The sequence below is a fragment of the Fulmarus glacialis genome, unplaced genomic scaffold (assembly GCF_000690835.1).
Source record: "Fulmarus glacialis isolate BGI_N327 unplaced genomic scaffold, ASM69083v1 scaffold9704, whole genome shotgun sequence".
Taxonomy (NCBI): Eukaryota; Metazoa; Chordata; class Aves; order Procellariiformes; family Procellariidae; genus Fulmarus; species Fulmarus glacialis.
In genome coordinates this window covers 1-15,301 of record NW_009207385.1, presented here as the reverse complement: position 1 = coordinate 15,301, position 15,301 = coordinate 1, and the positions used below count along the sequence as shown (strand labels likewise).

At 39.7% G+C, this 15,301-nt stretch overlaps 1 protein-coding gene across 1 annotated transcript; it reads right to left on the bottom strand.

Annotated features, from left to right (window-relative positions):
* Positions 1-1,478: 1,478 nt before the first annotated feature.
* APPL2 (adaptor protein, phosphotyrosine interaction, PH domain and leucine zipper containing 2) lies at positions 1,479-10,072 on the bottom strand. Its single transcript, XM_009576079.1, has 12 exons — positions 9,876-10,072; positions 8,581-8,769; positions 8,220-8,262; positions 8,086-8,142; positions 7,883-7,971; positions 6,129-6,281; positions 5,953-6,005; positions 4,254-4,428; positions 3,536-3,572; positions 3,265-3,405; positions 2,509-2,556; positions 1,479-1,607 (listed from the first exon to the last, which is right to left on the bottom strand). The coding sequence occupies exons 1-12, from the start codon at positions 10,070-10,072 to the stop codon at positions 1,479-1,481; spliced, it is 1,311 nt and encodes a 436-aa protein (XP_009574374.1).
* Between the last annotated feature and the right edge of the window lie 5,229 nt (positions 10,073-15,301).

Below are 15,301 nucleotides of genomic sequence, written 5' to 3'. Positions count from 1 at the left end.
CATTTTGAGAACCTCATTCTTAGTGTCTTCAGTAACATCAGCTCAATTTTTTTAATAAGACAGCTTCAACTTTTATTTATGAAGAAGTGTTCATGTCAGTTACTAACAGTTCTCTTCCATGGTTCTTTTAAACATTCAACAACTAGCTAAATTGAATTTATTCCATGTCAAATGCTTGCAAACTGGGATCTTTCAGATGCTGTAGCACAGGTTCTGCTTAAGAAAATCTAGTTTCCTAGTAAGTGCTTGAGAAGAGTTAAATTAAATTTGAGGAATTTCAGCCATTTGTTCCAGTTATCTTATCCTGATTAATACAAACTATGCCACAGATTATGCCCCCCCCCCCCCCCCCCAATAACTAGTTTGTTTTGTTTATTCTTGCAAAGTACAGTTTCTTATGTTTTCAGGTTAAACTGGAGGGAAAAAAATCTAAACTTCTTAGCCAAATGTATCTATCTAGCGTCTAATTTTAGGAAGGTACTATGAGACTAGTCAATACATTGTAGACTTACAATCTAGCATTTTATTGCTCAATTTTTTAAAACCGAAGATTGCTGGTAGACTCAGCTGTTGCATGTCACCATAATGTTAAAAATACAAAGAATTCTTATTACGAAAGTACTTATTTGTCCTACAATTATCATCTCTGGCAACTTGACTTTTAAGAAACCTAACCGTAGAAAAACTGCACACAACTAACATGCCACATTCGTTGACTACTTCTGATGTTTGTATGTCAGTGGTATTTAGAGTAATAAATCAAGGAGGTACATATGTCCATTATTTAATGACAGAATGTGTGAGTGCGGTCCCCATGAAGGTAAGAGTAGGCACTTAGATTTGTTTTGTAAGCTTATTCTAGATGCAATATAAAAATAGATTATATTAATAGGAAAAATTTAGTGTTTAACAAATTGTTTTGTAAATAGGCTAGCACAAAAGAGAAATCTTGTTACACTTAGACTAGACTAAAAATAACTTCATCTGAAAATAAAGTAAATAATAGTGCATTTTTAACCTTCATTCAGATGCACATAATCATGCAAACTATGAAAATTTACTATGGTAGGAAATTTGAGGCCTGGTATTTGTTAAAGGAGCTGACAGCTTACAACTTGCACTAATTTCAGTGGAACTGTAGGCTGCTCACCATGTAAATCTGAAGAAATGACATTAACCCTTTGTGGCTGAAGCTGTGCTGTCCTAACTACCAGCAGCAAGGGGCTAATGCTGAAACATTCCCGAAGATTGTCAGCTTCCCCGACACACCTATACAAATGCAAAAAGCCTCAAAGGCCAAGTCCTGCTGTTCCATCGTAAATCCAGAGGAAACTCCACTGCAAAGGTGCCACGCTCTCTCCAGCAGGAAGAGAGAAGCTGGCCTTGTATGTGCGCAGGTGACTGAAAACCAGAGAGTCCTGCAAAACGACTCCCTGCTTTTCCTGCTCCCAACACAGGCTGCAGGAACGACAAGTTTTTTACGCTTCTGACTCCTCCCCTTCTTCATGCACGGTTCCATCCTCTTCTGACTGATCATTCAGAAGCATGAACTTTCCATCATTTGTTAGTGGCACAGACTTCATTAGCTGAGCCAATGCTTCTGGGTCCTGAAGAAAAAAAACACACAAAAAAAGGGTTTAGCAGGCTGCAGCGATCTGTGAGGAGCACAGAGTTTTCCCAGTACTTCTTGTTAAGGTTTTGCAACTTTTTTTTTAATGACAATCTTTAGTCTAAAGTTTTGAAACATAAATAATCCCTTTTGGTTCAGTAAAACCACCCCTTGGGTGGGCATTCATTTTAATGACAATCTTTAGTCTAAAGTTTTGAAACATAAATAATCCCTTTTGGTTCAGTAAAACCACCCCTTGGGTGGGCATTCATTTTGAGCCTTTATTTTGCTGTTCTTGTCTGGCATTGATGTAATTACTGAAAAAAAAGGAAAAAAATAACTGTCTAAATAAATTATTTGCTATACCTGTGCTTATTGCCTGTGACTAAAAGCTCCTTCCCCCAACTTGTTCTGATATCTTAGGAGCAAAAATATACAGCAAATATTAATGTATTAGTGTCACACATTATATAGATAAATGTATCTACAAAGGGCTATTGCCATTCATTTAAAGTGGAAAAACACTGTGTTTTTCTTCCCTACAGGAAAAAGGAATATGAGTTTCTAAAAGTGAAACAGCAATGTGTGTGATTTACACTTCATCCCAAAGCACTCGTTTGGGGTTTTTTTGAAAACTTTGCTCACAGCTTCCTTTCAAACACGAACAACTGGATTTGTATAGTTCTGAATTTGATTTAGGGTGGCAAATTTTATCTCAAATCAAGCTACTCAAACAGAGTTTATGTTTGCATGAACTACCCAGGGGCTTGCCTCTGCAAAACTTTGTCATTAGGAGGAACACCACCTTTTCTCACACACACCAGAGGTACGTGGACAGTGCAACCAAGAGCAGAATATGATGTATCACAACACAGACATGGGGAATGGAACAAACTTACCTTCTGTGCCTCAATGATTTCTTTTCCCAAGCTAATGGCATAGCAAATCTAAAAAAAGAAATGTATGTAAAGTTCAGTTTTGTTTGGTTTGGTTTCTTTGTTCCTTAATTGGGACTAAAGCACAGAAGTGTCAATGCAAACTAAGTTTTAAATACAGGTCTAAAAGCAGAGGTAGAATACCAGTTCACCATGCTAACTACGTAAATCTGTCTTAGGTTCTGCTTCAAAGCTCACTTAGGCTGGTAAATCTTTGTACTCAACTCGGTTTTATTCACCAAACTTTATTTCCAAACCTGGGGGATCTTTTCCAGTGCATGTAAGAGTGGTATTGTTTTTGAAGACACAAATTCTCCAGCACATTCCTTATTTCTAGTAGTCTGTTATTACCATATGCAGCGACCACCCAGTGGTGTTAACACAGTATGGCTGTCTTTGTCTGTGAAAGCTTTACAGATGTACATATGTCTCAACATAGCTGACATTCATTTTTGTTAGTGCTGGTACTAGACACACACCCTTTCCCCTATCTCTTAATGCTCATATTAATGCTTTCCTCCTTGTTGTACGTGCTTCTGCATTACCTGTGAATTTGGTCCTTTTTAGACAGAAGCCATCAAAGGCTTGCATGTTAAGGCACGTTTTCTTGGCAAGAAATTGAGCTGCTCTTGCTTCTGTAGCACTGTTTCCCAGCTGTGTAAGCCAAGAAGCCTAAGACCTGTTTTCTAAATAAAGTATTTTATTAAATGTTATGCAAACCTTTTCCCCTTCTGTGTTGCTCTCAAAAATATATGCGCTCATAGATTCTTCTCCCAGCGTCTCACTGAGATGGACCACAAAGCCAATCAGTCGCCTGTTATCCTGATGAGCAGCAAACTGTGTCACAGTGGCGAGTTCAAACTGGAAAAGTATAATAAAGAATTTATTTTTTTTAACCAGCATATGGTTAGCTTGGTCAAGAGCTCAAGTTCATGTGACTGAGTATTCAATGCTGTGGTAGAAAACCAGATTCAAAACAAAAGTTACTTACACTTGTTCGTGTAACTTGGGTTTGAGGATCTATTAACCTGCAATTATGTGTAGGGGGAAAAAAAGAAAGTAAATTATTTTAGAGTGATTCTTAGTAATTTCAAGGTGCTTTATAATAGTAAGGCAATCACTATAGCAATTTTACAGAGGAGGAAACATCTGCACAGAATCAAATGCTTTATCTGTGATTTCAAGTCAGTTGATGGCAAGGTTCAACTCTGACTCTCAGCTGCTTGGCATGTGCAGGTCACAGTATCTTTCTGAGTCACTAATTTGGTACGCATCCTGCGTGTATGGGCTAATACACTCGTATGCATATGGACATAAACACACTCCAGCTACAGTTAATGTCTTGTGTCAACATACTCTATGGTGGCAACACTGACAACAGGACAGCAATGGCTTTCTTGTTGTTACTACATATAAGGAAAGAGAATCTTCCAATGCATTTTTCTGCATCTTTTTCTGTATCTTTGCAGGGCCTTATAGCCCCACTGCATCCCCTGAATTTTCGTAGGATGTTCTTACAACTTAGTCAGGTGGATGACTTCTAGATACTGCAGAGTAAGAAGAGACACATTTTTACTAAGTGAAGTGAATCTCGGGATCTTGCTCCCTCAAAGGGTGTATTTCTTGGAAAAACAAAACTAAAAATACTTTGCTAATCACAAGTTGTATGAAGAGAACAGAATGTTGACAAGTTGAAGATTTTACAGTACCTTAAGTTCTTGCTGGTGACCATGAGATGGGATTCAGTCATACGGAATATGTTGTGAATGGCACGAGCAGCTAACACTTGTCTCATAGCTTCATAAATCACCTCACTTGTGTCATCTGACTGAACAGCCATAGATCCTAAAAACCGAACTACGAACATCTGCTGCAAGAGTGAATCTGGAAGATAAAAGGCGTGACTTCCTTCACTGTGCTGCTTCAATTTTCCAGTAGCTGAAGTTATCAATGAAATTATTTTTTTCACTTTGGAAATTCAACACTAAACCTGTGGGTGGTGACTGCGGGGGTGGTGACTTCCTGCTATGAGCCAGGCAGTGCTCTGACCCAGTTTTAAACAGTGCTTGAACTGGCAGTGCGTAGGGGAAAAAAAAAAACCACCACCACAAAATCACAGTTGCTTGGAAGCTTTAAAAGTGTAACTGGTCCTTTATACCTTATTTGATTAGCTAGTAAAATTCACTTGCCCATCTTGTTATCAGATGCACATAAACTGTGATAAATTTATGATTGTGCAAAAGCCTTGGCTTCCATCAAATTAAGTCTTATCTTTAAACCTTGTATGTTCCTCTGTGTCCTTCTGACCTTCCATGCAGCTGGTTCCAATGAGGTTTTCATTAAATCCTTCCTTGCTCACTGACTATCACCATAAGACTCCTATTTACAACTAAGTAGCCGTTATGCGACAAAGCCATCATTTGATCAGGCTCCCTTTCCGGTTGGTGTTTTTTTTTTGCTGAACGTGACTGCTCGAAGGCCACAACAGCTGTGTCTACATTGCACAAGACACCACAAAGATCGTTAAGCATCAGCCTGAGCTGAGTCACGCGGATCCACTTGTGCCGTCTGAGACACAGGGCAGTCACCTAAGCATTGCACTCTTCTCCGTGCTACAGCGGAGCAGGGTGCTGGTGCTGCTGCTGCCGCTGCTGCCAGTGCGGAGGTGCCTGCTTGTTACAGCTACTCTGCTGTCAGGCAGCTTGCAACCATCCTACCTTGCAATGGGACAGCACATGCAAGCGAGAGTGTTCAGATCAGTAGGTTCTGCTTTGGTTCTGCGAGCAGTTTTCTGACAGGGGCTGCTGGTTCCAGACAGCGGTTGTAACTGGCACAGAGGAAGAGGAGAACAGCCAGGGTCTGAGCCCTGCATGTGCTGGTACAGAAAGGTCAGATCTGCTGACTTTTACTGGCACATCACTGGGAGGAGGGAAAGGGGGCAGCAGTAAGAAACTCTCCTTTTGCTGAAAGAGACACGTCGCTGCTGCTAGCTATATGCTGGGCCTCTGTGAGATTTAGATTGTGCATTTCACAGTACATAATAATGGCTACTTGAGCAGAATTATAATACAGTCCCATCAAACCTTTTCTAAACACGTCAACAGCTACTTTTAAGGAAAAAAAAAAAAAAGGAAAACAAAAACCAAGCAAACCAAATCTTTTTGCCTTTAAACATTTGAAATAAACCTAATCTGGAATACAGTTTGGACAGTCAAGGAAAAAAGTGTTTGTTTTCACAGGAAGTGATGTTTAAAAGGCTTCTGAAAGGTAACTACCTTCAGCTGTACTATGGGCCTGTTACCGCTGCTCCATGGTGTCGGGTGTTTTCATTAAAAGCCACTGGATAACTGACAGCTGAATTAGGCCTAAAATCATGACTAATTTTATATGGAAAAATGAAGCACTGACCTTCCTCCTCATCTTTGCTGCTGTCTTCAGATTCCCCAAATGGATTTGCACGCCTATGAAATAAGAATAAAAACTCTAATTACAGATTCTGGTCACCACACACACATGCTGCAATACCTAATTTTCTCCCCTGAAATCACTCTGTTAAAGTGACTGATCGCTGTCCCTGGCCATACCTGCCACCTCTGTTCTGGTCCAGGAATTCTGTGGCAGGCAGTACGATATCAAATTGAATCGGTGTTCCAGGAGCAATGAGTTGTGTGGAGTCTTGAATGCCAGCTGATTCATTGGGAATTATTTTATCATTTTCCATATTTTTTACATTCTGGCTAAAGTGAAAATGGAAAAAAATGTTTCAATCAATCAATGACACCTCATCTTTGCTTTGGAAGGGAGACAAGATTATTCAAAAATCCAGAGTGGGATTGAACCAGTATACATTAAGCATAAATAAAAGTATTCTCCTATTTACCTGTTACTGAGGACTCTAATAAAATCCCCAGTTTATTTTTTTGTACCTAAAATTATTTAGGAAAAAAGTAAATGCTGGTATATTAAACCTGAATGCAGAGCACCTCCGAGTGTGGGCAGATCTTCCGTAATAGGTTGCTGTTTGCCTCCCTGCCCTTTAGTGTCCATATTTACAGCCACGTTATCAGTTCAAACAGCAGAGACCTGCACGTGTGTCTACCGGTGTCAAGGGGAATCTGGACATCTTTTTAAGATCTTACTTGGCCACAGACTTGTTACAATGTGATAGCTGAGAAGAAGTGTTACACACTGGGTCAGATTTCTTTGCTTTCTCAAAGAGAATGAAATGCTAATCTTCCCACAGCTACAGAAGTTGTAACCATACACATCACTACACATGGTACCCTTCTATTTCTAGAAAGTTTTCTGGTTGCATACAGATGTAAAAGTGACTTGGGAGATCAGTTGTCAATGAAATAGCTATCTCCTTTGCCCAGTGAAATAGATGGCAATATTTTTCTATTTATAAATCTGTAATCGAAGTGAAACAGCTGTACTGTGAATAAAATTAGAAAGAAATTGACTGGCATTCCCCATGGCTATAGGGAACCTTTGAAATCTGTAAGCAATCATAATAAAGGGAATCATAAATCACTGGCCTTAGTGACAGAAGATCTGGAAAAGGTTTGAATTTCTAGCCCTAAGTATCTGAGTAAGAATTCACAATTTTCTGACAAAACTTGCAGAGAAGTCTCTTCATGTTGAAGTCAGTGTGACACAAACTTGCCTATTTTACTTATCACACTGCTTCTGAAAGCAGGATTTCAGTCCAGCACTGGGCTTGAAAGCCAACTCTGATGATGAAGTCTGAAGAATTCCCACTGAGGAAGATGCTGGGATCATGTGGATGCAAAGAAATTATACATAAAATATCTATTTTGAATATAAGCATATCCTAGAGCATTATTAACAATTTTTGAAGGAGGAGAGCTTTACTGATTGACCTGAATGAGCACAAGAGAACAACAGTAATTATTCTGACAGCTGTGTAAGGCATATTCCTGTGACAGACTGACAGGAACTGCTTGAGGTAATATACAAGAATATACTTACTGCAATGTATACTGGGGACTCTGCTGTATTACCCACATTACAAGTCATTCCCTTACAGCAAAGCACTTACAAATAAAGCATTGTGTTTGTTTCTGAGGAAACAGCAAAATCCCAATGGCAACCGCAAGGAGCTTCAAAGCTGTAATGTGGAGCAATAAGCATTACCCTCAACATTTAGCATCTCTTACGGCTTTCAGTAGGAAACATCAGAAGCAGAGGAATTTGCTGGAACACACAGGCTTGTAAAGCCAGGGCCTAGACAGGGCTTTCTCCCAGCTGACTGTTGCCCTGTAAAAAGAGCATGACTGAGCACATAGTCGCTAGTCCGTGCAAGTGAGAATGTTACCTGGGGTGGTGAACTTCGTGTTTTTTCCCAAGGCTGGTAATGGGAGTCACTGCTTGTAGGGCTGTCTGATTTAACTTGATTGCAGCTGCCTATGAAAACAAGACCAAACAGCTCTTTTACATACGTACTTTACATTGCCATGTAAAGAACAATGGGAAAGCAAGTTGGAAGGAACAGACTGAAAGATGGAAACAAGCTCCCACCTCTGGGTTGTCAGTGAGATAGATCTGTCTGGAGATGTTGTTGATGGCACATATCCACTGGAAGGGAAAAATGGAATTAAACTCTTCAAGCCCACTTGTATACAAGAATAACAGCCTTAAGAAAATATTTTTACCTCCTCGTATTCTTTCTTGCTTTCTGCTTGAAGGGTTATACCCCTAAAATATAAACATAGTGTATCAGTGCTGACAGTGGACACCAGTACTGTTTGACTCCAGGTCTTATAACAACGTCTCTAAGTTTTGTATCTATTAACCATCAAAGGAACAAAAATCACAAATGAGTTGCAGCTACAGGATACCGCATGTGCTGTTCAGGCAGTTGTGGGGGAGGATGGGAAGGAACATACTTTTAATCTGGAAACACCCTTCTGGAAACCCAGAAAGGCTTACTATTATAGCAAGCATGTTTTACATGAAACAGCATCTGAAAGGGTAGGTGTGACTGGCTGTCCTCAAATAAAACTTGTCTCATACGCTTTGCCTGTAGGAGTAGTGATCTGAAAGCAGTATCTTCTGTCTTCGCAGTCTACAGCCATAACAGAGCAGTTGTCCAGGTCCTGAATCAATCCTCCAGCTACTGCTCCCCTTGGCTGACACATCAAGTTGCCACCTTGAGTGAAGAAATACAGTCTTTCCCAAGTTGTAGTCACCAGACCTGTTTTACTTAAGAGAAGATACAGTAATGAAGACTCATTACTATTTAGAAATTACTCCAAACATACATGAAGCTGCAAACGTATCCTGATGCTAATCTGAACTTTATGTTCAACCCCGGAATTTTTTTTTATGATGAGTGTCTGTTAAGAAGTAAAAGGAGCACCTAGTCCTAGTAGAGACTAATCCTTAATGAAAGCTGAAGAATTAAACTAATTCCAAAAATCCCAAGTTAAAAACATTCTCTGCAGTATCTCCTAGTTAAGGAGTAAAAGAATTATTGGTATTGAGTAACTGACATGAAATACTATAAGCTGGATAAAAAAAAAAAGGAGGATTTTCAAGCTGAAGAGCAGCATGAACAATTTCAGCACAAAGAATCATCATTAAAAAAAAGTATCTTCTGCAAGCAGTATCTCAGAGTCCATCTTCTCCCTAGCTACGGAGTCCTATTATATTGTAATCCAGCTCTTAGAATGCTAAGAGAAATTAATAAATGTCCACTCATGAAAAAAAAAAAAAATCACTAGTCAAATAGAAATAAACTGATATTTAATCAATCACATAAACAGAGTTACTATATGCCACCAATATACATGGCAGCTGATGGAAGATTTTATTTGGAAAATCTGCAGAGGTAACTCTACGTATGGTATATATTCAAAGCTACGCACTTGCATTGTCCATAAAGCTTTTCTTTATGTTAAGGAGGTAATTTATGAAAACATGTATTAACTACAAAATATAGCTGTTTATTTTTGTAAACACTGTATTTTCACTAGCCCTAAGAACTGGGAACAATCTGAATCTAGCCCCATCAGTTTCTAATTTTTAGCCACTTGAATGCTGGAAATCATCCCTGTAGGTGAATTCAACCAGAAGTAAACTTCTGTTTTCAGGAAAACAGTCTCAAATGCCTCTAATTTTGTTTAAGCTTCTAAAGCACATTTCCAAAGATGACAGAGATACTTAGGAGCTGAAGAGTACAGCTACCACAGTGACTCAGGAGCCTCAAATATCATTACCTGAGGAGTCTTTACGACCTTAAAAAAAGAAAAAAATGTAGCAACTAGTCAGCAACTAAACAAACCAGCAGGTAGCAACAGTTGTCTTACTTTCTAAGATTAAGGTAGCCAGCCTTCTGGATGAGATTTCTGTTGATAGCAGGTGAAGTTACATCAGAATCAGGGGTGTAAACAGATTCATTAACTGCAACTAAGTCCTGCTGGGATACCCTCATTTTTTCAGCTTCAGCATCCAGCTCTCCCTGTATGCTGGAAAAAAACCACCACAACAAGAAACCCAAAGCCATCATTAGTCAACTTATACCAGGATATAGCTAACATCTGTAAGCCAAAATGAACAAAAATACTAGTTGAGATTATATTGGAGAGTAGTGCAAAGATAAAATTTATTTTTAGAACAGACTTTATAGGAAATATAATGTAAGACTACACGTCCAAGGCTTTCTCTAAGGCCTAGATAAATCAGTGCAGTTAGGAAAGAATGGAAGGAAGAGGTAGACAATAGGGAACTACTCCCAGAAAATGTCATCTGAGCCTAGAGAGACAAGAGCATGTGCTCTGAAGGTATTAACAATGGTTTAAGGAAAATATGGCTATCTTTGGCAGGCTGGCAGAAAAAGCACAGCCAGGATTTCCCCTTGCTCTTTATACTAAAAGCCCAGCTTGAATATGTTACTCTGAATATGTCTCATACAGTAGCTATGCTTTCTTTTTTGCAATTTGTACTAAACGTAGTTATCTTCTTTCCCCAGACAGTATAGAGAGATAATGATGAGAATTATGAGATTGTTTTGTACGACTGAAATGAGCACACAAGAAATGCTTAAATGTTGAGAGTGAAGAGTTAAGTTTATTTTTTGAGAGAGACAGCTTCTAAAAGCAATGTTTGTATGAATTTACGCTGCTGACCATATATAGATGTTGCCCCAGTATAGTGGCACAGTTCAAAGTAGGCTTTACTATAGTATCTCCTGGCTTTCACAGAACTTTGTCCAATTCCTGCAACTGTGTAACATGCAGGAATTCCTGCCATGAGACCACCTATTAACTGATTACAGATCTTCAACAGTAAATTTTCCATGAATTCAGAACAATACAATAACAAAATCTATAGCTGAAGTCTCAATTTAGCTTTAATTTTTGTTTATAATACTGTCTTCCGCTTTGGTGTGATTCAGAAAACATCCTTGGTGCAGGCTGGCAAAACTGAGCTCTTTTTGAACGCATCTGTAAAAATCCAGTTTACTGCAAGTGGTAACTGTGAAGGTGTATCTGAATGCAAAATTTAACTCAGAAAGTAAGTAATAATTCATTGCAGTAACATTATACAGATATATATGGCAGTGCTGAATATCTACGTATTCATAATCTTCCTGTAAGACACATTTGGCATAAAGCGGGAAACAGAGCAGCCATTTTACTGGAACAAGCAAGCAGAGAGGTCAGTCATCATCATATGCCAGTGAAGTACCTTCATTTTTTTTTCAGCTCTACCATCAGACAATCATTGGGAGCCACTTAATTTTCAGAGGTTCCCACAGACCACTTGACAGTCCCATCACACCAATAAACCTGCCTTGTTGCCATCAACCTTAGTAAGTCTGTGCTTCACTTGCAGACTCTTCTGATCAATACACATCAATGCAACAGGCATAATCAGAAAGCAACTAAAGGCCTGCCATTTTGAAAATGTGACATAATTAATACAATATTTAACATCCCCCCCATTAGATAAACTATACATAAAAGGGCTTAGATCTCCATGTCAGCTGCAAGCACTATTTGGTGCATCTCTGGACAAGGAAGGAGAAAATAGTTTTAGACCATCTGTTTGCACTGCCCTTCTGCAAACCTGAGGTCTGGCTACATGTCTGTGAACTGAGGTCCTGAGAGAGCTGGCTAATGTCCCTGGAAGGCTGGTCTCTATCATCTTCAAAAGTTCACCGCAGTCAGGGGAGGTTCCTAATGACTGAAAAAAAGGCAAGTGTCACATCTGCCTTTGAGACAGGCAAGAAAAAACAATCTGAGGAACTACAAGCCAGTCAGCCACACCTCAGTCCTTGGGAAAGTTATGGAGCAAATTCTCCAGCCGTTTCCAAACACACAAAGGACAAGAAGGCAACTGGGAACAGCCAGCACAGATTTACCAAGGGCAAATCATGCCTGACCATCCTGATTGCCTTCTGTGATGCAATGACTAGCTTGGTGGACAGAAGAGCCGTGGATGCTGTTTCACTTGACTTCAGCAAGACCTTTCACATGGTCTCCCATAGTATCCTTAGAGCCAAATTGGTGAAATACAAACTGGAGAAGTTGACTACAAGATGGGTAGAAAACATGGCTGGACTACTGAGCTCAAATCAGTGAGACAAAGCCCAACTGGTACCCAGCTATTAGTGATGTTCCTCATGGGTCAGTACTGAGGCTTACAGGTTTACAGTCTTTAATAAGAGCTGGACAACCCATAGGAACAGATGACACCAAATTGGGAAGACTGATTGACAGATATGGTAGAGTGGAGGGCTGCCGTTCAGAGGGACCTTGACATGCTGCAGAAATGGGCAGACAGGAACCTCATGAAGTTCAGCAAAGACAAATACAAAGTTCAGCCTGGGATGGAATAACCTCATGCAACTGTAAAGGATGGGAGGCATCTGGATAGAAAGCAACTTTCAGCAAAGGACCCTGGGGTCCTAGAGGACAAATTGAACATAAGCCAGCACCATGCCCTTGTGGCAAAAAAAGGACAGTCACATCCTGGGCTGCATGAGCAAGAGTATAGCCAGCAGTTCAAGGGAAGTAATTATTCCCATCTGTTCAACACTTGTGAGACTCCAACAGGAGTCCTGTGTCTAGTTTTGGTGCCCCAGCACATGAAAGACAGAAACAAAGTCACGTGAAGAGCCACCAAGATGGCTAGGGGGCCAGAACATGGGACATAAGAAGCTGCAAGAATTGTTTTTCAGCCTCATGAAATGAAGGCTAAGGGGGGGGATCTTACCCTAGCTTAATTACCTGATGGGAGGGTATACAGCAGATGGAGCTAGACCCTTGGAGGTGCGCAGTGATAGGATGGGAGACAATGGACACAAGCTGTAACCAGATACAGTGTGTGCCATGTGTGAGAGGCAGACAGACAGAGATGCTCAAAATTTGACTGGACACAGTGCTGAGCACTCTGCTCTAACTGACCCTGCTCTCAGCAGGAGAGTGCAGATGACCTCTCGAGGCCCATACTGCAGCAACTGTTCTTTGACTTCCAGAGAAACAATACTAGCAAATATTTTATTTCTTTATTAACTTTTCCAAACTTGAGGAGTTATTAACTGTATCCAGGCTACTAGGAAACCTCATGAGGTGGGAACGTAAGAATAGTTATCATTGCATACCTTAGAAAGTCATTAATACCTGCACCTATGCAATAAGCAATTTTCTCCCTACTTCCTGCCCAAGTGGTTAAACCTTTTGGAGAACACGAGCACATAACACAGACTATACACAATAGGACCAGAGATCCGTGTAGTCCACTATCTTGTCTCTGACAGTGGCAAAAAGCCTGTGGAAAAGCACAAGGCAAGTACATATGATTCTTCTCCCACTCTCCCCAGTCTTCTGTAGAAGTTGGTGATATCCTCTAACCGTTGAAGTAATCTAGAGACACAGTGCGGCATTTAAGTCGGCACTAAGTAGTATCTGACTGGCCAGATGAAGAGTCATTCTTGCATTGTGGTGTTAGTCTGTTTCATGTTAGCTTATTTCCAGCTTTTCCACATCTTTGGAAAGCTGAGACTTCCTAAGCTCCCACATCACCTCCAAAATGAGACCAGCTGTGTGCATCTTACCACCTAGCCAAGTCATATGAGAGGCTGAGTTATAAAGGCTGAGTAATATCATCAGATCTGAATTAAATTAGACCATATTTTGCAAGCTAGTGCCTTTCAACTTTACCATTAAATGTCAGAATAAGAATTATTTAAATTCAATTTTGAAATAAAATGGAACAGTACTGTCAGTTTTTACATAAGCGCTACTTCAATGAATCTTTTGATCAGCCATTTTTGTTGCACCACAAATTTCTTCCGACAAAACTGCCCTGGCATCTTCATAGTTCCCAAGACTGGATCCCTCTTCCTAAGATGTGTTTCTCTTATCTCCAAGGTAGAAAGGAAAGAAAAGCTGACAATTCTGAAATTATATGCATTTGTGGCAATTAGACCAATTGGTTACTGAGAATATTTTAATGATCTGTCCTCTCTTATGTGTTTTTACACTGTTAGCAATATTCACTGTATGAACGAAAATACTTGTAAATATGAAGACTCAGTTTCACAATCAGCTTAAATAGATGCAAGACTACATCACTGCTGAAATTCTGTAACTGCACAATGGGTCTCATCGCATTGTTGTTCCAAGAGAACAAATCTGACAAATAAAAAGCTTTTAACTTGATTAGCAAGCAGATCTGACTCATTGAGGCCTTGTGATCCCCAGCACTAAAGAAGGAAAGGAGTGGGCAGCACGGTTTTCAGTGGCTGTGTAATCTTAAGTCATGAAAATCATGTCCTGTGTCTGTAATTGCTAAGCTGCACAGTGTATTTCAGAATTTTGCAAGCTTCTCTTTTGGTTTTTCCAAAGACGTCACATTCCTGTGTTAGTTACATTTGAGTTGTACTTTCAAGCTTTGCTGTGTGACAGACTTAAAACACAAAAACCAGACTCAGCAAGCCAGCTGACTAGCCTGTTTTTGCTTCCGTTTACTACTGTGTACTATCCAGAATTCACATCCATCAGGCTTTGGAAAACAAGGGCTTATTCCGTGGTGAGGATCCAATGGCAGGATCCTCACTATGCCTGTAAGACACAAGCAAGGTGCTCTAGCCTCACTAAGTAAAGGGCACTATTTCAAGGGAGTTTAAAATCTCTAGTCTGTACAAATGCTATATACACTGTGGAGGGATTTATTTCAGATGTGAGTGTGAAAAGATATATAAATAAGTATAGAGGTACAGGAAGAAAAGAATCATTTAGTGAAGGAATCTACTACACAGGGAGATTACTTATAATACTGTTCTCAGTTAACAAGTATGCATTATTTAAAATGCGACCAGAGTCAGAATAAGCAATGATTTGGATACAGTCCAATATGAAAGGTATGAAGCAATAAAGTGAAGGACTCAGTTTAGTGTTCCAGCTGATTTAAAATAAATGATTAAAGTTCTAATATGATTACATTTTAAATGTAAAGTTTACATTTACAGGGACTTAATTATAAAGAAAATGTCGTTCTTCACTACAAGTGGGCGGGGGGGAGGGGAAAGAAAAAATAATCACAAAATTAGGAGTACAAAAGTGAGGAAGTTTACTGAAGTAAGGACTCAGCCCAAGCAGGTTGAACTCAGTGGACCGATACAGCCTATACTGGATGCAATGAGTATGTTCTCTAGGGTAAGGAGTTTTGTTTGCCTTGTGTAGCTACAACATCAAACATGATATGGAGTAATATCATAAGTTTCAAA

Excerpts from the sequence above, each read along its gene's own strand:
- APPL2 (XM_009576079.1), bottom strand. The coding sequence starts at position 10,072 with ATGGCTTTGGGTTTCTTGTTGTGGTGGTTTTTTTCCAGCATACAGGGA. Across the intron at positions 6,006-6,128 it reads GACCAGAACAGAGGTGGCAG|GCGTGCAAATCCATTTGGGG; the intron begins GTATGGCCAGGG and ends CTTATTTCATAG. Across the intron at positions 4,429-5,952 it reads CAGCAAAGATGAGGAGGAAG|ATTCACTCTTGCAGCAGATG; the intron begins GTCAGTGCTTCA and ends TTTATCTTCCAG.